Source organism: Prunus avium, chromosome 5, assembly GCF_965620075.1.
Source record: "Prunus avium chromosome 5, drPruAviu1.hap1.1, whole genome shotgun sequence".
NCBI lineage: Eukaryota > Viridiplantae > Streptophyta > Magnoliopsida > Rosales > Rosaceae > Prunus > Prunus avium.
In genome coordinates, this window is record NC_142288.1 from 20,515,273 (window position 1) to 20,533,550 (window position 18,278).

At 37.4% G+C, this 18,278-nt stretch overlaps 4 protein-coding genes and 2 pseudogenes across 4 annotated transcripts; 4 read left to right on the forward strand and 2 right to left on the reverse strand.

Annotated features, from left to right (window-relative positions):
- The first annotated feature begins 275 nt into the window (after positions 1-275).
- Positions 276-5,765, forward strand: LOC110773480 (protein TPX2-like). The gene is made up of 18 exons (XM_021978006.2): positions 276-810; positions 1,216-1,365; positions 1,490-1,564; positions 1,865-2,018; positions 2,270-2,378; positions 2,688-2,738; positions 3,264-3,361; positions 3,443-3,518; positions 3,603-3,665; positions 3,845-3,931; positions 4,060-4,118; positions 4,284-4,362; positions 4,441-4,506; positions 4,611-4,673; positions 4,814-4,891; positions 5,004-5,048; positions 5,181-5,278; positions 5,366-5,765. The coding sequence occupies exons 1-18, from the start codon at positions 639-641 to the stop codon at positions 5,382-5,384; spliced, it is 1,542 nt and encodes a 513-aa protein (XP_021833698.1). The 5' UTR covers positions 276-638; the 3' UTR covers positions 5,385-5,765.
- A 54-nt stretch (positions 5,766-5,819) lies between these two features.
- OZS1 (C4-dicarboxylate transporter/malic acid transport protein) lies at positions 5,820-8,109 on the reverse strand. The gene is made up of 3 exons (XM_021978005.2): positions 7,439-8,109; positions 6,298-7,103; positions 5,820-6,199 (listed from the first exon to the last, which is right to left on the reverse strand). Exons 1-3 carry the CDS (start codon positions 7,967-7,969, stop codon positions 5,854-5,856), a joined length of 1,683 nt encoding a protein of 560 aa, XP_021833697.1. The 5' UTR covers positions 7,970-8,109; the 3' UTR covers positions 5,820-5,853.
- A 752-nt stretch (positions 8,110-8,861) lies between these two features.
- LOC110773509 (blue copper protein 1a pseudogene) lies at positions 8,862-9,598 on the forward strand (annotated as a pseudogene).
- Positions 9,599-10,764: 1,166 nt separating this feature from the next.
- LOC110773508 (sugar carrier protein C-like) lies at positions 10,765-13,070 on the reverse strand. The gene is made up of 4 exons (XM_021978036.2): positions 12,829-13,070; positions 12,376-12,701; positions 11,611-12,240; positions 10,765-11,464 (listed from the first exon to the last, which is right to left on the reverse strand). Exons 1-4 carry the CDS (start codon positions 12,959-12,961, stop codon positions 11,000-11,002), a joined length of 1,554 nt encoding a protein of 517 aa, XP_021833728.1. The 5' UTR covers positions 12,962-13,070; the 3' UTR covers positions 10,765-10,999.
- Positions 13,071-14,078: 1,008 nt separating this feature from the next.
- On the forward strand, positions 14,079-14,719 carry LOC110773482 (blue copper protein pseudogene; annotated as a pseudogene).
- A 1,379-nt stretch (positions 14,720-16,098) lies between these two features.
- On the forward strand, positions 16,099-16,900 carry LOC110773481 (blue copper protein 1a-like). The gene is made up of 2 exons (XM_021978007.2): positions 16,099-16,320; positions 16,429-16,900. The coding sequence occupies exons 1-2, from the start codon at positions 16,158-16,160 to the stop codon at positions 16,788-16,790; spliced, it is 525 nt and encodes a 174-aa protein (XP_021833699.1). The 5' UTR covers positions 16,099-16,157; the 3' UTR covers positions 16,791-16,900.
- The last annotated feature ends 1,378 nt before the right edge of the window (positions 16,901-18,278 follow it).

Here is an 18,278-nt window from a genome sequence, read left to right on the forward strand (position 1 = left end):
AAGACGCGCCGAAATTTCAGAGTCGTAGACAGGATTTCGCAACCCGAAACAGGGCGCAAAAGCCGATAACACTGCCCCTCAGTCGAAGGACACAACCGAAATGACGCTCTTATCCACCACCCTATTCAAATTTCAAACCCAAACAGCTCGCAATTCCCCAGAAACCCCAGGGGTACATTCGCCAATCCAAATCCCAATAAAAAATAATAATATATAAATTCTCCAGGGCCATAAATTCAAATTTTGCGGATCGTTACAAAAAACTTCGACGCTACAAAACAAAAAGAGAAGCCTGGCATATGTCCAAACGCCCAACGCTCCTGCAAAACGCCTCTGCCGGCTTTAAAGCGCTTGTACCCTACGGCCTTGCGCTTTTGACCCCTTGTACTTGCGCTTAAATTTCAGTTACAAAATTTTTCACGGGTGGTGCTACATTGCGGCGAGCGGACCTTGCTCTCTCTCTATGGTTGCTGCTACAAAACGGAGCCGAAACCTCCAGATTTAGAGCTTTAGCGGGTCGGGTTCTGAGCTCTGAGTCCCGGATTAGAGCTTTTTGGTGATTGGATACATGGTGTTTGGCTCTGGTTGTGGTGCATTGTAGAGAGTGAAGGTGGAAGAGAGAGAAAGAGAGAGAGGGAATGGAAATGGAGGAAGATATGGAGGTTGAGCAAGTGTTTATGGCTCAAGAAGTTGACATTGACTACGAGTTCGACGCCGCTCGGTGCTTTAACTTCACCAGAGAGGAAACTCCGGCTGAGGCGAGCCGAGCCGAGCTCTGGTTCGAGTCCGCCAAGAGCTACCCGCCGTCTCGTGAGCTTCTCTACCTTAGACGACACGTTTTCTTGAAATTTATATTTTTGGAACTATTTCTTCTTGAATATTTTTGTGTGTTTGATTAAGTTGAGCTATAGTGAGCTCGGTTTTATCCATTTTTTAAAGCATTTACAAACCCTAGCATTCTTCTTTGCTAAAATTAAAAAATGAATCTTTTCAATGCTGTATCTATATTCCGATAATTCCAGTTGAAAGTGATTATTTTGGTGATATATTTACTCTACTTTTTTTTTTCTTTTCAAAAATTGATTTTACTCTGTGATACATTACCTTATTCAAAACAGATATCTGTGGTTTCAGGAATTTTAGCAATGCATGAAGTTATATATATTGGATAGAAGGGAAAAATTACCAAGCTTATGCCATTTTTGTCTGTTTCAGCTTTTGTGACAAGGTTAGTACTAGGAGCGGACATCCTCCGGGAAAATGTAAACATCTCCCCAAAATCCAGAGCTGTGGAGAATACTAATGAAGGCGAGTGTGATATGGGTGGGGGCGAAGAAGTATGTGCAATGGATGTAAATAACAGAGGTATCGATCAAACTCGTTGGTTTGTGCCTCGTGGAGAGGCAGGATTTAGAAAAGCAAAGTCTTTTGAGCATCTTTATCTTGGTTTGAAGTCTAAATTTTGAAGTGTAATGTGTCTATTTTCTAGATTGCGGAGGAATGAATAGAGGGATATTTGGAAATTTACAAAAAGTTCTAAATCAACCACATGGAACGGGTACAGGTGATCATTCTGATACCTTTATGACTACTGTGTTTGCTAATGGATTTCCCAAATGTTTCCGAATAAATTAAGAGCATGATATAATGATTTAGTGAATACTTATATTTTGTTACGTTCTTCATGATTAATTTTACTGTACCTATTTAAAATCTGAAGACTTTCAGCTGAAATTAAGCTTTACGCAAGTATTGAGTACGATGTTGTCATGAACTATGATTAAGTTATTCCATCGGTCCAACATAATGTATCTATTGTTTTTAGTTTTTTTCTCCCTCTTTAATTTATATATTTGTTTTCCAGGAATGACATTCTACAATCACTTAGCCAGTGATAAGCTAAAAGGTAAAAGTAAAACTTCTGTAAAGCCATCTTTCCCCAGGAGCTCAACTTTGATGAAACCTACAGCAAGTCAGCTTGCTAAGCAAAATCTGAAACCTCAAATTGGCGGTTCCAGGTGATTCAGAATGTTCTGCATCTATGCATACCAGCATAGTTTTCATTAAGTTACTTTCTCACCCCAGATATTCTAGGTGGGGCTCTTATTTGTGAAAATGCTACTGGGGTCGTTAAGTTGGGCATTACTCTGTCCAATAAAGTATTTAATTCAATATGATAAATACCTGCATTCAATTTCCTGTATACCCAAATGATTACCCTTACGTCCCATACTGACCGCATTCTGATGTTTTATTACGTCACTTTTAGATTTCAGATGCTGCATTTTGAAAACAATGAGAAGAGCTTGTGTAGTTCTTCTGGGGTTGAAAGTCAAGCTGCCAAGAGGCAAAAGCTAGATGGAGGTCATTTGCGTAAGGTATGTAAGTTTACTAGTCTATCAGTAATTTGTACTGAGGATATTCCAAAAATTTATCAATTGTCTTTCTATAGAACTTGGATCAGTATTCTTCCGTTACACACATTTGGACCAGTATTAGCTGCATGATGATTATGTTCTTTTGAATGTGTATTATTCTCATTTAAAATCTAAATAGTTATTTAAGTCAGGTGTGCTTTTGACTTACAGTAAATTCATATGTATCTAAAATTGAATAGAAAATTTACACTTGGTTTTTGAACTAGTGGTTCCTTTGAATTGACCATCCTTCTTTTTTCTGCATTTCAGGTTACTGACGCAAAGCAGCAAACTAATTTGGTTCACAAGGTGCCTAAAAAGGTATTCTACCTACTGCTTGGTGTTTGATTTTCCACAAAAAAACAAACAATTGTTTTAGATTTGTCCAGTATTTGTTTGATAAGTAATGCCTAAAACTTCGCAAATTCTGAAATATGTGATTTTCTTTATGAAATTATGCTTCTGATAAACCAACAGCTTTTGTTTGTGTGGCTAACTGTGACCCAAGCCTTGCCAAAATTACATCCAATAACACTAGAGGTTATGCCAAAAACTGTCCTCGCAAATTGAAACTTTCGACCAATTTACCTTTGTCAAAATGCAACTGCTACCTGTATTTCAGAACATTTTACATTGTTAGCAAAGTCTTTAATGTAACTCCGGGTGTCATAAGTCTTCCATATTTCTTACTTGTGATTTTGTTCTTAGATGGCTGAAGTGATACATAAAAGGGAACTGAAGATGGCCTATAGTGTTGTATAAAGATAATGTACTAAATAAGAGATCCGCCCAAGTTATCAGTAAAGTTTATAAAATTATAATATTTATTATGCGTTGGCATTTCAGGATGAAACTTTTGATAAAACCACTGCACATGCCAAGTTGAGACTTACTATTCCAAGAGAGCCGGACCTTGAAACAGCATCTAGGGCATATAGGATAAGGTGAGTTCTTTCTATCAGGGCACAAAGCACATAGCTTTATTTACCAGTCTGCAGGGTAGTTATTATATGTTTATATTTCAGGCCTAAGAATGCATCAGTGCTAGAACAAGTGACATCAGCTCATCGAAAATTCAAAGCTCGTCCATTGAACCGAAAAGTTGGTACTTAAAGTTATTAAATCGGGATTTGAATAATGTTTTCACTGTCATTCTTCCCTCAAGTTTCTGTTTCTAAACTACAGATTTTCGAGGCTCCTTCATTGCCACTCCCAACAAGGAGCGCTCCAAAGTTGCCAGAATTTCAAGTGAGTGTTTGATATTTATAATTTGCTTGTTCTTTACATATTATTACTCTGCACCAGTGGCTTGGAAGATAATGACTTCTGTAGCTCAAACTGAAACGAAATAAAGAAAAAGTTTCTATATAAATAATTATGTTTTTAAGTTTTGTGGCTCAGAATCCCTTTGTTACGTTTCTTCTTAGGAATTTCACCTCAAGACAATGGAAAGGGCCATGCAAAATACATCTGCTGTTTCATCATCCTCACATCGTTTCAATGATCCTGAGAAGGTTAGCTGTTATTTTTATTAAGTAGTTTTCACTGTTATCTGAAGTCAAAGTGATCCCTACTGTCAAATGTTAAACCTTGTGCCCAAATTTTTTTAATGGAATCATGACTATTATTGTGCATTTTGCAGGGTCTGGACAAACCTAGTATTTCTACTGTTGTAAAAAATGGAAACAGAGAATCTAGAAGGTAATAACAGAAAGAATCTTTTAAACCAAAGTCAACATGAGAAAAAAGGAATGCCCAGTTTACATTTAGTCCACATGAGAAAAAGGAATGCTCAGTTTACATTTTCCAATGTTTTAGTATAACTGAAAAATAGTTCTTACTCTGGGTTTGATCTACTTTGATTAGACCAAGTACAGTGGATGGTCCCAAGCAGGATGGAAATGAAGAAATGCAAAAATTCAAAGCTCGTCCTCTTAATAAAAAGGTAATGTTTTACTGCTAATTTACTAGAAATTCATTCTAGCAGATACCAACTATGGAATTTTTTCCTGTCTTAATGCAGATTTTATCTAGCAAAGGGGATATTGGTGTTTTCTGGAATAACAAGCGGGAAACGACTGTACCAATGGTAGCTCAAAGACGTTATCCTATTGCTTAGTGAGCACATATTGTTTATATTTCCCAGTTGTCAACATCATCTAAGCTAACAGCATGTTTTTGTTTCATATAAAGGAATTTAATTTTCAGACAGAGAGGAAAATTCAGCAGTTTCCACCAACGGATCTTTTCAGTAAGGTAGATGCTGACAAGTTTTTGTAGTTCTTTGTATCCCTTTTGGAGTACTTCTCTCATATTGTTCCTATATTGTAACCATATTACTGTTTGCATAACTTTACATACCTGTAATTCTCATTTGTTCTTCGGTTGAATCCTAGCTGTCTTTGACATCTGAGCTCCAGCCAAAGAATGGATCACGGTTGAAAGTATCTCAGCCTATATCTTTATCTATGAAGGTTATCCTTGTTCCCCTTACTATCATTAAACATCAAACATATACTATTGATTAGAATTCACGTTCCTTAGTAACTATTGAGTTATTTGTTTTTTTTTTTTTTTTGGCATAAGGACTCAAAAGAAAATAGATCGAATTTTTTCCAACCAGAGCACAAGGTAAAGTACCTTATAGAACTGATTGTTAATACAATCTTCATTACTTATTTATTTTTGGTCCTTATGAGTGCTTGAGATTCGTTTAATTCCTTCTCTCATCTGCTATGCATGTGGTCTCACATCGTCTTGTAGATAATGGTCAAAGAAAAACCTTCTCTGTTTGGTGCAAAGCAGGCTCAATTTGGGGGTGACAGGTGCACCACTGATGTTGATAACAAATCGAGGATGAGGTGTGCCAGCTGAATGATGGATAATTGATGCTATTCTCATTTCTATATTTTTCTTATTAAATTATTTTGTCCCTGAAATTGCTGCAGGAGTTTTGGCGTCCATTGAAAGTGAAAGAGCACAAAGTTCTGAAATAGCTTCTACAGGGCATCAGATTTTGGTTATCTGCTGTCAAAATGAAAGACCATTAAAAATATGTTTTCGACCAATGATTGCACAACTCTTTGGAAAGATTATGAAGCCCTTCCTTCTGTTGTAAATGGAAAATCCACAATGGCTGGTGTTCTTTCAGATATATGTACAACCAGCATCTTTTTTTGCATTTCTCCAATTTGTAGATTTCAGTTGAAATCGAATAAATATGTCGAAGGCTGGTGTTGTATAGCTGTTAAGGCCACCTCTTACTTACAACATTTTCTTTTAGTGGCACCAGACACATGTAATTGTGATTAGTCAAAGAATATACACAATTTGCAGTTATGTGCTCAATAGGATGATATGTTGAAGAACAATTACAGAACTTTATATGTAATTTCCATTTAACTGCTGATCTCTCTCTCTCTCTCTCTCTCTCTCTCTAGCCCTCTTCTTTCCCTCCAAAATCCTTGGTTACCAAATTGTGCTTGGTTAGAGCCTGCTTTGTCCAGCGCTTTATATCATAGGCTCTTTTGAAGGGTTTCTTCTCCTTGCCAAGTCTTCTCTTTGTTATGGCAATGGCAAGATCGTTTGGAAACAATGTGTGCCAAACAAAGGCATGAAGAAGCGTGCACACGAACAATACTGACACCATAGCCGATGACATGAGAGAAAGAGTAACTGCAAGGCCCTTGCTTCCAACTGACGGTACTTGTTCTGCATACTTGATGGTGGCTACTGAGAAAGTTGTCATTGGAAAGGTGTAAGACCACCAAGCCACTGAAAATCTGCAAAAGGATGAGCTATTGGTTAGATGAAATTATGTTTCAACGTCCGGTCATGATTAATAGTTTGATAACATAACATGTCAAACAAAGTAGCTTACCTAAACCCTGTGAAGAAATTGATCCTTACGACTAGAGAAACATACAGAAACAATGCAATGAAGTAGCAGGTCTTCGACACCCCATCAAACTCCCCGTAAATAGTTTCCCAAGCAATGCTTGCAGCTGAAGGGGCTGCAATGAACATGGAATACACAGGGTGTAGCTCCTTAGGCAATGCTTCACTAGTAGGCAATCTCTGATACAAAGTCACAAAAACCACAAGATAGTGTGCAAAGCCAACTGCCCACAAAAACTTGGCAGCCTCATCCCACCCAGCCTTGGCAGCCAAAATTGCCCCCACAAAATTCCCAACTACTGAGAGATGAGAAGATGGATTGGCAACCTTAGAAAGCCTTCTCTTCCCACCTGAAAGCCACTGTCCATAGATCTTTAGCTCAAGAAGAAAATAGGGTGCCATGAAAGTGCACCAAATGAAAGGTTGAAGTTTTTCTGGGGCTATTGCAGGTGGTACACCAAGGGTTAAGAACATGCAGACAACCCAAGGAGCAAAGAAGAAGTTGACCCGAACTGGGTGGAAGTACTCTCTTTTTACTGCTTCAAGGTAGAAGACGCATTTCAGGATGTAGGTGAAGGAGACACAGAGCAGGACTGGCACTGCTAATAGCCAGAGGGCAAGGTTTATGAAGGGTGAGATATTGAGAAACCTGGTGGCTGGGCTGGTGGCCAGGGCATGCCATAACACAGCTTGGCTGCTAAGGCCAAGACAAATACCAAAGCATCCAATTGGAAATCTGAGGAGAAAGGGCCATTTCTCATCTTTTGGGAGGAGAATATCCTCATCATCCTGCAAACCATATAGTAACTCATAAATTAATTAGTTAAGATAAATCTGGTAAATAATAGTGATCAATATACATATACAGATATTGTTCTCTTGTTGGATAATTTGATATGATATGTTGTCAGTGTTAATTTGAGTCATTGAAGAGGCTGATTCTGATTTAAATGTATGATGTTAGATTGACAATTTGGCAACATAACGAGTCGGATATCTAAAAAATGACTGAAAGCGATTTCGAATCACTTCTATCAAATGAGTAAAGTTATATTAACATATGAAAATGTTGGAACAATTAGTTCAACACTAGACATTGGAACCTGCTTTGATCAGTGTGTTACCTTGACTTGGTCAAGTTCAGGTCCTCTAAGCGCAGCAAAGTATCTCCCAGCAGGAACACTGTGATTAACAGATTCATCAAGTCCTCCTCCATTGCCATCAGTGGTCCTCTGAGACTCCATCTGATCTCTTTCCTTCTTTGGTGGCAACACAGAGTTCTGCTTACTCAGAGTTGATGATTTGGTCTTGAAAATACTGAAGTCTCCTTTCCTTGCTTCCATGCCAAGCCTGCTACTCGAATCGAAGCCTCCGAAACTTCTTCCACTCCTGGGCAGATTAACCCTCTTCTCATCTTTAGCCTTGGACTCTTTTTTAAGCACTGAAAATCCAGTCTCCAGTGAAACTTGCCTATTGAAACTCCCATCACTTCTCTTCATCTTTCTATTGATTTTAAGGGTTCTGCTAAATGGGTTCTCTCTGCTAATACTCCCTTCTTCTGCTTCTTCTTCTTCTTCGTCTTCTTCTGGCAAGACTTCATGGATATCAATAAAATGAGACTTGAGGAAACTTGGAGAAGGTGGTCTTTGATCCATTTTGCTTCTGCTGATGCTAGAGTGAAACTAAGACTTAGTTCTTGGACTAGTTTGCTTAGTTCTTGGACTAGTTTTCATGTTAAGTCTCATATGTTGTTTATATTTGATATTTTGTTGGAAGCTTGTTCCTTTTGTACTTTTTAGGTGTCTTCACAAAAAGTGGGAAAATTAGAAGGTACGTGGGTTCTGCTTGTGGTGGGTTTGGACGATGAAATGGAAGCCAACACTTTTCTTGAGAAAAAAGTGGGTTTTTGGAGGGACATCCCGTGAGGGAAAATCAAATGATTTTTACTTGATTATGACATTGAGAGTAATAACTATGACATGCAAGGAAGGATAAAAGCTTTGAATATTTTGTGGCTTAAGATCTCAATAAAATTGTTTGGTCTTTTCAGGCCCAAACAATGCCATTTCCGGCCCAATTTCAAAGTGGGCAAAATGTAAAAACTTTTATTTTTTTATTTTTTTATTTTTAGAAGCACTAATATCAGACCATGCAATAACAAAATGGTGCCAATCGTTTTACGCGTTTAATAATGAAAAATTGCCATGAAAATTGATTGATGGAAGAAGGTCCTAATACGCCGCAGAGGCAGGCCTCTGAGAAATTTGTTATTAGTAAAAAAAACAAAATTGAATACATAGCTCAAACAAAATTAATCTTCTAGTAGTCATGCTTTGCTTACCAATTAATATTATAATTACATTGTAATTTGAACCATACAATCTTTCAATGCCATTCGGCAGTGGCAGTGCCGTTCCTAGCCAAACCAAATCCTACATAAATTGGCAGCATTTGAACTCATTTTGACAACCAAATCAACTGAGCTCATCTTCTCAAAACAACCAAGGTTCATAGAAATTCCGAAGCCAACACTCAAAACCAGTTGAAATGGCCTATAATTCCCAGCTCTTCATTATCCTTGCCACTCTAGCACTAGTTGCCCCTTCTATTTTGGCTACTGAATTCATTGTTGGTGATGACAAAGGCTGGACCATCAACTTTGACTACCAAGCTTGGGCTCAGGGAAAGCAGTTCTATGTTGGTGACAAACTTGGTAATTACATTATGAAGCACTCCACAAACTTGCAGTTTATTTATTTTCCCTTTTTTTCTTTTTAATATTTTACTTTAAATTAATCTAAGTTACGGGGAGGGATTTGAATTCGGGTGCAGAGTCTCTCTAGCCAACTTGGCTAAGCTCATGTCCCCTTTTTTTAGTATTTAATCTTTGGTCAATGAACTAATTCAAGACATTGTGATTTGGTTTTGGTGCAGTTTTTAACGATCCAAAAGGAGCTCACAACGTGTTCAAAGTGAATGGGACTGGTTTCCAACAATGTGCAGCTCCATTAGACTCTGTGCCATTAACAAGTGGAAATGACGTGATCAGCCTTGCAACCCCAGGGAGAAAATGGTACATTTGTGGTGTTGCCAAGCATTGTGCACTGGGGGACCATAAACTTCTGATAACTGTGCTGCCATCTTCTTTTGCCCCTAGCCCAAGTCTCACTGCCTCAAGCCCTAGCACCTCAATCCCCTACACCTCTGCAGCAAGTGCGAGTCTTGGAACAAAATATGGGTGGATGATGGCTGTTGTTGGCATTCTTGGGATGCTTATGGCTTAATATTTGGACTAAGGTCTCATCATTGTTTCTGTGTATTTGATTAATTCTTTACTGAAATAATAAGTGTAAGTTCTGAAATGGATTTGTGACACACCTACCACTATTTATATGAATGATTTATCACATTTGGATCTTAAAGAAATATTCAAGGCAGTTTTCTTATTAATTTTGACCAACACATAGCTTTATACCGTGAGATATACATTGCATAATTTCATTGAACATGCAAAATATACATGGATGTTACCAACTTGACTTTGCTTGCACTTGACTCCATGATTTTCATGATGCAGTGCTTGGCATCCTACACAATTCTCTTTTGTGACATAAATTATATCAAGGCTAATTATACCGCTGCCCCTAAAGTCATCAAATCACACATTACCTTTAGAAAGTGACAATAATCCACCTTACCTATGTTTAATATTATTCGAGTTACTAAGAGAGGGGGTTGTATTGCCTGAATGTGGAGAAATTATTGTATGATATTAGAATGTGGCCACATGGTATAATGATGTTGGCTCTCGGCTTACCATGTGAGAGGATGCATGACAAAGAAGAAGAATCAAATGGTTGTGGTACTTTTACCCCCCAAAAAAAAGTATGGTTGTGGCACCCTTCATTCATCATCTTTGTTTTTGAATTTTAGTGATTCACAATTTTCTACATAAGCGATACTGAGAAGGGGGAATTCGAATACAGGATATCGGGTATAAGGATAACTGCTCTTAACCACTTAAGCTATAAACCCCTTGCTTAGTAATTCACAATTTAAGTGTGACACTTATGTCATGGCAAAGAACACCATGTACCAACTAATAAAGGACAGTGTGTACCCCGTGACCACAATGAGTTGGTTACAGATAACCCACATATCACATCACTTTTTTACTGTCTATGTCTTTTTTTTAGTAGTGTTTTAAATTTTGGCCTAACACAAAAAGCAACCAAATCAAAACCAAATCTAAAAGACACTACAACCAACCCGAACATCGAGTTTCGTGCTCTTATATTGCTGTCCTGTTGTAAGGGATGTTCTCTATTGATTCGATCAAATTGAGGTGTTAATTACAATTCAAGTTAATTTTCTTCCAACAAATTGAAGTGTTTTCCATTTAATTGCAGTGTGCAAGGGGTGAAATCACAAGAGAGAATGAGGGGATTAATCAGATAATCATACATATAACGATCGAAATTGTGGTTTGTAATATAAAGTTTGAGAAGTCATGGTTTTTCACATCTGATAAAATTCAAGTGAATTTATGCAACCTATAGCGACAGACGTTATCACAAGCTAGACTATAGAATATAAGCTAGTTGGCTTGATGGGGTTACATTAAAAGAAAGCAAAGGTGGTTAGCTACGAACTATTGTTTTTCGAAAAGGGAAAAATTAAAATCTTTAGGCACTTTGTCCTCCCTTACCCTTGCCCATGGCAATGCCTTCCTCTTTAATAACATACTTACGCCAATATGGATGATTTTCCCACACAGTGTGCATTTCTTCAATCGGAACTCCTTTCGTTTCAGGCAACAATTTGTAGATGAAAATGCTCATCACCACTACACAGACAGAGAAGAAGAAGAACAAGCCAAACTTCATGTGGCAGAGCATGGCTGTGAAGACTTGGGCTATGGCAAAGGTGAAAATCATGTTGACGGAGACATTGATAGCCTGAGCAGCAGACCTTACTTCAAGTGGGAAAATTTCACTGGGCACCAACCATCCTAGAGGGCCCCAAGACCAAGCAAATCCAGCCACGTAAACACAGATTAAGACCACCAAGGGAACTGCAAACCCTAGTGTCAACTTTCCAGGGTTGCCGCTGACCCCAAATTTAACAGCCATAGCAATTCCAACACCCACCTAAAAATGCCAACAAAAGAAGAAAAAAAACATAAAATTCAGGTTCTTTTTTTATTATTTAAAATTATGAAATCTAAGGAAGTAAAACATATAAATAGAAGAAAACAAAACAAAACAGGGAAAGAAAAAAGGAACTTGAATTATACCTGCATGAGGAGCATTTGGCAACCACCCTGTAAGAAAAGCTTCCTCCTTCCAACCTTATCAACAGTGAGAATTGAGACAAATGTAGCTAAAGCATTAACGAGATTGGTGATGACAGCTGACATGAGAGAAGCACTGCTTCCAAACCCCATTGTTTTGAACAAGACAGGAGCATAAAACGTGATCACGTTCATGCCGGTGAGTTGCTGGAAGGCGGGGATGCCGATTGCAAACACAAGCTGGGGTCTATATTTCCTGCTCAACAAGCTAACCCATGGGTGTTTTACCAACTTGGATGCTTCACTGGCCGCAACTAGGTCATTAAACTCCTCATCAACATTAGGAACTCCTCTGAGCTTAAGAAGCTGAGATTTGGCTTCCTCATGCTTGCCACGCTCGACCAAGGAGTTTGGTGTATCAGGTAAAAACAATGCTCCAACTATGATTATAATGGCAGGGACTGCAGCACCTCCCAAACTCAAACGCCATCCCCCACCGCCTTTGATCTTGGCAAAGAAATAGTTAAGCACACCAGCAGCAAGGATTCCAATCGTGATCGACAATTGGAACATCATGTTTAGAGCACCACGGTATTTAGATGGGGCTGTTTCAGAGACATAGATCGGCACAGACTGCGCAAAAAGAATAAAAATAAATAAATTAGGGTTTGTAAAAAGTACGCAAAATAACAAATTGGGAGTACAAATAACCTAAAATTCATAAGTATAATCTATGTATCAAAAAAAGAAAATCATAATCATGGGTACCTGATTGGCACATCCAATACCAAAACCAAGAAGCAGGCGACCAACATAAAGCATCCAAACAGCATTAGCAAAGGCATTGACCAAGGCACCAGCCAAGAAAAGAACTCCACCCAAGATCATTGTGAGCCTGCGACCACACACTCTGGTTATAGTTGATGCAAAAACGCATGCAACTAGAGCAGCCAAATATAGCGAAGATGTGAAAAGTGTAAGTGTCTGGCTATCGAATTTGCAGTACTGATCGTCGGAAGGCTTGATCGAAGACTCTTTCTGGTAAACCGGTGGAAAGAACTGTTTCAAGAAAGAGTCCATGGATGTAACACCGCCTACATAATCACCAAATCAAATTCGATGTCATGTATATTCTTATAAGTACATGGTAATTCTAGAAATTAAAGGATACATATATACATAAAATAAAACTGGGTTGTGAAAAAACAAAATGTTACATACCTGAAACTCCAAGGTCGTACCCAAAAATCAGACCACCGGTAGCCGCAACAATACATGTTATAAGAACCCTAGCTGTGAGTTTACCAGGGTATTGTTTTCCACCACTCGATGGAGCTATACCGCCCCCAGCCATTGTTACCTTCTTCTAACTCTTTTCTATCTCTTTCACTCAAAAATCAATCTAAGAAAGCTAAGAAAATTACTTGAAGCAACAAAAATTGAACCAGAGAAAACAACTTGGAAGCAGGATCGATGGAATTAAGCGTACAAAATTAGGTGGGTTTGATGAAGTATTTATAGTTCAACACCTCCTGTGTCTAGCAGGATTACTAGTACTAGTTAGATAATGAGAGTCTATCAACTTAATCTTATCCGCATTTGTCAACCTAATTAAAATCCTAACTGATTTTGATATCCGGATCAAGTTTAACTTAAATTGTATAATCCAAACAGTAAAATCATGAAAGGAGTTGGACACTCATCCTCAATTTCCTTAACTTAGTTCTTTTTATTTTCTTTTATTTTCTTTTTTGAAGACAACTACATAACATTTTCAACTAGGGTTAATTATCAAGCTGTCATTAAATTATTTAATTATACACGGATTCAGTTATTATTAAATTATTAAATTATCTTAATTTTTTTTTAAAATTTATTAAATTATGTATCCTTAAATTCCTTCACGCGTTGCATTTTAGTCATTTTATTGTTAAATTATTTATTTTTACCTAGTATATGGTTTATCTTTTAGGGGTAATATAGACTTTTCGCCAGGCAATGCTGAAAGCCGTGGTCAAAGTGGAAACCCAGTTCAAATTAGCTGAGGATCACCTTAAGCAATCCGCGGAAACTCACACAGAGAACTAAAATTCCTATTTGCAATACTTGATTCGATCTTGTTCATTTCCTATTTGTAATGTAATGATAAACAATATAAAAAATGTTCATGAAAAATAATCGATGGAAATTATTTTGACTAGGCGTTGATGGTTGTGAAGGGTATGTGCCATTTTGACGCGTCAAGAAGTTTCTAAATCTTTTAATAATGGCGAGTCATATACTTTGTTTACTACGTGGTATCTAAAACTGAAATCTGACATTCGGCAGCAGGGCATTGCCGTCCCTGGCCAGACCCAATCATAGAGTCACATTGTGGTTGGTTCAAAAATCCCTCCCCAAATGGGCAAGCATTTGAACCCTCATCATCTCAAAACATACCTCATTCAATCACAGAACAGAACTAAGAAGCTATGGCCTCTAAATCCCAGCTCTTGATCATCATCCTTGTCCTTCTAGCAATTGTTGCCCCTTCAGTTCTGGCCACAGATTTTGTTGTTGGTGATGATAAAGGCTGGACCATCAACTTTGACTACCAAACTTGGGCTCAGGGAAAACAATTCTATGTTGGTGACAATCTTGGTAAGATAAAACAAAATGCTCTCCACAAACTTGCAATTGTTTATACTTTTATCTTTTAATAATATTTGGTGAAGGAAGGAACTGATTCTAAGACTTTGTGATTTAGTTTTGTTTCAGTTTTTAACTATCCGAAAGGAGCCCACAATGTGTTCAAAGTGAATGGCACACTGGCTTCCAGCAATGTGCAGCTCCATTAGACTCTGTGCCATTAACAAGTGGAAAGGATGTGATCAGCCTTGCAACCCCAGGAAGAAAATGGTACATTTGTGGTGTTGCCAAGCATTGTGAATTGGGTGGCCAGAAGCTTCTTATAACTGTGCTGCCATCTTCGTTTGCCCCAAGCCCAAGTCTCCCTGCCTCAAGCCCTAGCACCTCAATCCCCTATACCTCTGCGGCAACTACTACAAGTGCTGGAACAAAATATGGGTGGATGATGGCTGTTGTTGGCTTTCTTGGGATGCTCATGGCTTAGGGTTTCATAATTATTGTATTCCAAATATACCTTGTTGTTTATTTATTATTTCATTAATTTTTTCCTGTTATTTCATAAGACTAATTCATACACATTCTCTGTATTTCCACTAATTCATACACATGCATGGATGTTGCTCACTCACTTGACTTATTACCACACTCCATGCTTTTCATGGTTGAATAAATGTTATGCTATACAACTATTCTTTAATGGCATACATTTATCAGTTTTGACAAATCATGCCTCGATCATGTATCAATTTAAGCTAGCGGTACTTCTATTCTCAATGTTGTAAGAGATTCTAAATTCGAATCTCCTTTCTCTCATTAATAAAAAGGAATTCAATTTAAGCTAAATTCAATAAACACCTTATACTAGGACTAAATCTCGATCATCGATTATATATATGAAACCATTACCAAAGTAACCACATGAACACTCAGCCAATCAAAATTTATTACTTTTATTAATTCACGCATGCCAATTGCCTTTTTCATAGTCTCCAAGATGGAGTGTGATTGATTTTTATTAAGACCTTTTTTTTATTGAAAGCAAATGAACCTCGAGATAAAAAGGGGCATGTGAGAGGAATTACTGGAAATTTGCAATGTCAAAATCTCGATCATCGATTATATATATGAAACCATTACCAAAGTAACCACATGAACACTCAGCCAATCAAAATTTATTACTTTTATTAATTCACGCATGCCAATTGCCTTTTTCATAGTCTCCAAGATGGAGTGTGATTGATTTTTATTAAGACCTTTTTTTTATTGAAAGCAAATGAACCTCGAGATAAAAAGGGGCATGTGAGAGGAATTACTGGAAATTTGCAATGTCATTGTGTGGCATCGTTAAAACTTTGTTTTAAAAAACCCCCAAAATAGGAAAATTCAGTTAAGGAAAAAGAGTACCACTGCATGCCACAAAATTAAAACACCACCTAAGAGCATCTCCAATAGTAGTAGCAAATAAAACTCTTCAAATTGAAGTTTGTTGATCTACGTGGCAATTTCAAACAGTAGAGCATCTCCAACAGTAATGGCAAGGATAAAGGCAAGGATAAATATTAATTAACGCGTTAACAAATTTGCATTTGATAATGTTGCAGAGGCAAATTCACGTTTGTTAGTGTTTTTAAATAGCTCCAAAAATAATAATAATATTTTTGTTGTATTTAACTCTAGCTGAAACCATTTCTTGCCATTCGGCAGGCTCAATGACTCAGTGCCGACCCATGGCCAGACTTGGAACTATTCTCCAAACAAGACTCTTGTTTTTTTTTTTTTTTAGTCAAGTGAAACCACCCCTATAAATTGGAAGCATTTGAACTTATTTTTACAAGAAAATCCATTGATCTCATCATCTTAAAAAGAAACAATCCACAGAAACTAAAAACCAAACTCAACCCAATTCAATACTGCTAGTTATAATGGCCTCTTCCCAGCTCTTCATTATCCTTTCCATCCTAGCAATTTTTGTTCCTTCAACTTTGGCAACAGATTATGTTGTTGGTGACGACAAAGGTTGGACGATTAATTTCGATTACCAAGCTTGGGCTCAGGGAAAGTTGTTCTATGTTGGTGACAATCTTGGTAATTTAAATTCTCATTCCCAAACCTAACATTTTCTTTTCTGTTTTTTTTATTATTGGTATGATAACGAAACTCAAGATTTTCTTTTGTGATTTGGTTTTGATGCAGTTTTTAACTATCCAAAAGGAGCCCACACTGTGCTCAAAGTGAACGGCACTGGATTTCAACAATGTGCAGCTGCATTAGACAGTGTGCCATTAACAAGTGGAAAAGATGTGATCAACCTTGCAACCCCAGGGAGAAAATGGTACATTTGTGGTGTTGGCCAGCACTGTGAAGTGGGGAACCAAAAGCTTGTTATAACTGTTCTGCCATCTTCATCTTCATCTGCTCCTAGCTCAAGCCCTAGCTCATGGCCTAGTGCCACAGCTGGGCCAGGCCCCAGTACATCTTCAGCAACTACAAGTGCTGGACCAAGATTTGCTTTGATGATGGTTACTACTATTGCCTTTGGGATGCTCATGGCTTAGTATTCTTTTGTTGAGTATTTGATTGATTCTTTTGTTTTATTAAGTGTGACGTCTTAAATCCGTATGTAATACCAGAAACATTTATAATCCACATGATTTGTAATTTTGACTGAGTGTGAATTCAAAGCAATTTTCGTACGAAAACAATCGAAAGAGACATATATAAGTACCTCCCTCGCATGATCATTTTGTTTATTTAGCCTCGATTGACAATTTTTAAATTATAAGAACACCATTTGCAAAGTTGAAATCATATAAGATATCAAAGTGCATGAAAAGATTGTCCAAACTATGGTGACCAAAATCATCAATTCGACCTTATGCTTTTTAGCTTTCAATACTCTATTTCCTTTAATCATTTGAGCTTGTACGATAGTATTTGGTGCAGCTCGCCGCGGTATACGAGCTTGTAGTTGCTACTTTTTCTTTCGCTTACTCCTTTGAGTTGGTAGTATCTATGCCTTATTTATACCTATAGAGATCAACAGAATCATTAGAAGTTAATAAAAAGTTTTTGAGGTTAAAAGATATTCAAAGTCGTTAAATTTTTTACTGTAGAGGAACGAACTAGGTAGACATGAATGTTATTGCATACAAACCATTATGAAACCCTAGTTACTTGTGGTTCTTTCTCAATCTAAGCCTTTTATTATAAATTCAATATTATTTTGTATTTTTGAGTTTTACTATTAAACCCTGAACGCAGTGGAACTTCAAGTAAAAAGGGTGCAAATTTAAGATAGCTAAGAGATCGGTAAAGGAGTACGAAAGATGGAGTAATGAAAGATATAATATTGTGCATTTTTTGTTGGTATTTTATTATTTAATGCTAACACTTTTTCTGAAAGAAAGATGATAGGATTTTATTGAAGGATTATGACAATTTACAATCGACTAAAAGAGCATCCGATTAAATCTAGAGTCTCCTCAAACCAGAATATGCATGAAATAAAGCCAACTTAGCGAAAGGATAAGCCACAACATTAATTGTGCCACGAAAATCTTTGCAAGAAAAATTTGTATGAAACTAGGATAACACTATTTTGCTATTCCCTGCCAATCACATAATGTCATGTGAAAAAGTTATCACGCGTGGCATACCGTGATTGGCCGAAAATAACAAAATAATGTTATCCCCGTATCATATAAGTGTTTCTCTGCAGTACTCAAACCAAGCCACAACAATGAAGAAAGTTAATTAGAAACAGCCATAATAGGGCAAATAAATGATACTGGGGAAAAATACCACCTTATACGCGTTTACAAATTTTCTTATGGAGTGGAGAAGGCAGGCAGGCAGGCAGGGCACCAGTAACTTCATAGAACGTGGTCATACAAAAGAAAAGAGCCTGTTCTGTTAAGTGTTTTTAATAGCTCCAACAAAACAATAATATTCTAGTTGTATTAAATAAATCTAGCTATTTTCGTGCCATTCGGCAGAGTCAATGCCGACCCTGGCCAGATTCCATACTTCTGTGGCTTATACTT

What these genes read in the sequence shown, in the direction of transcription:
- LOC110773508 (XM_021978036.2), bottom strand. Translation starts at nt 12,961, where the DNA reads ATGGCTGGGGGCGGTATAGCTCCATCGAGTGGTGGAAAACAATACCCT. An exon ending in GTACGACCTTGGAGTTTCAG is followed by an intron (nt 12,702 to 12,828) that starts GTATGTAACATT and finishes GTGATTATGTAG; the next exon opens with GCGGTGTTACATCCATGGAC. An exon ending in GCCAAATGCTCCTCATGCAG is followed by an intron (nt 11,465 to 11,610) that starts GTATAATTCAAG and finishes TGGCATTTTTAG; the next exon opens with GTGGGTGTTGGAATTGCTAT.
- LOC110773480 (XM_021978006.2), top strand. Translation starts at nt 639, where the DNA reads ATGGAAATGGAGGAAGATATGGAGGTTGAGCAAGTGTTTATGGCTCAA. An exon ending in CCTCAAATTGGCGGTTCCAG is followed by an intron (nt 2,019 to 2,269) that starts GTGATTCAGAAT and finishes CGTCACTTTTAG; the next exon opens with ATTTCAGATGCTGCATTTTG. An exon ending in CTCGTCCTCTTAATAAAAAG is followed by an intron (nt 4,363 to 4,440) that starts GTAATGTTTTAC and finishes GTCTTAATGCAG; the next exon opens with ATTTTATCTAGCAAAGGGGA.
- OZS1 (XM_021978005.2), bottom strand. Translation starts at nt 7,969, where the DNA reads ATGGATCAAAGACCACCTTCTCCAAGTTTCCTCAAGTCTCATTTTATT. An exon ending in CTGAACTTGACCAAGTCAAG is followed by an intron (nt 7,104 to 7,438) that starts GTAACACACTGA and finishes TATGGTTTGCAG; the next exon opens with GATGATGAGGATATTCTCCT. An exon ending in AATTTCTTCACAGGGTTTAG is followed by an intron (nt 6,200 to 6,297) that starts GTAAGCTACTTT and finishes ATCCTTTTGCAG; the next exon opens with ATTTTCAGTGGCTTGGTGGT.
- LOC110773481 (XM_021978007.2), top strand. Translation starts at nt 16,158, where the DNA reads ATGGCCTCTTCCCAGCTCTTCATTATCCTTTCCATCCTAGCAATTTTT. An exon ending in CTATGTTGGTGACAATCTTG is followed by an intron (nt 16,321 to 16,428) that starts GTAATTTAAATT and finishes GTTTTGATGCAG; the next exon opens with TTTTTAACTATCCAAAAGGA.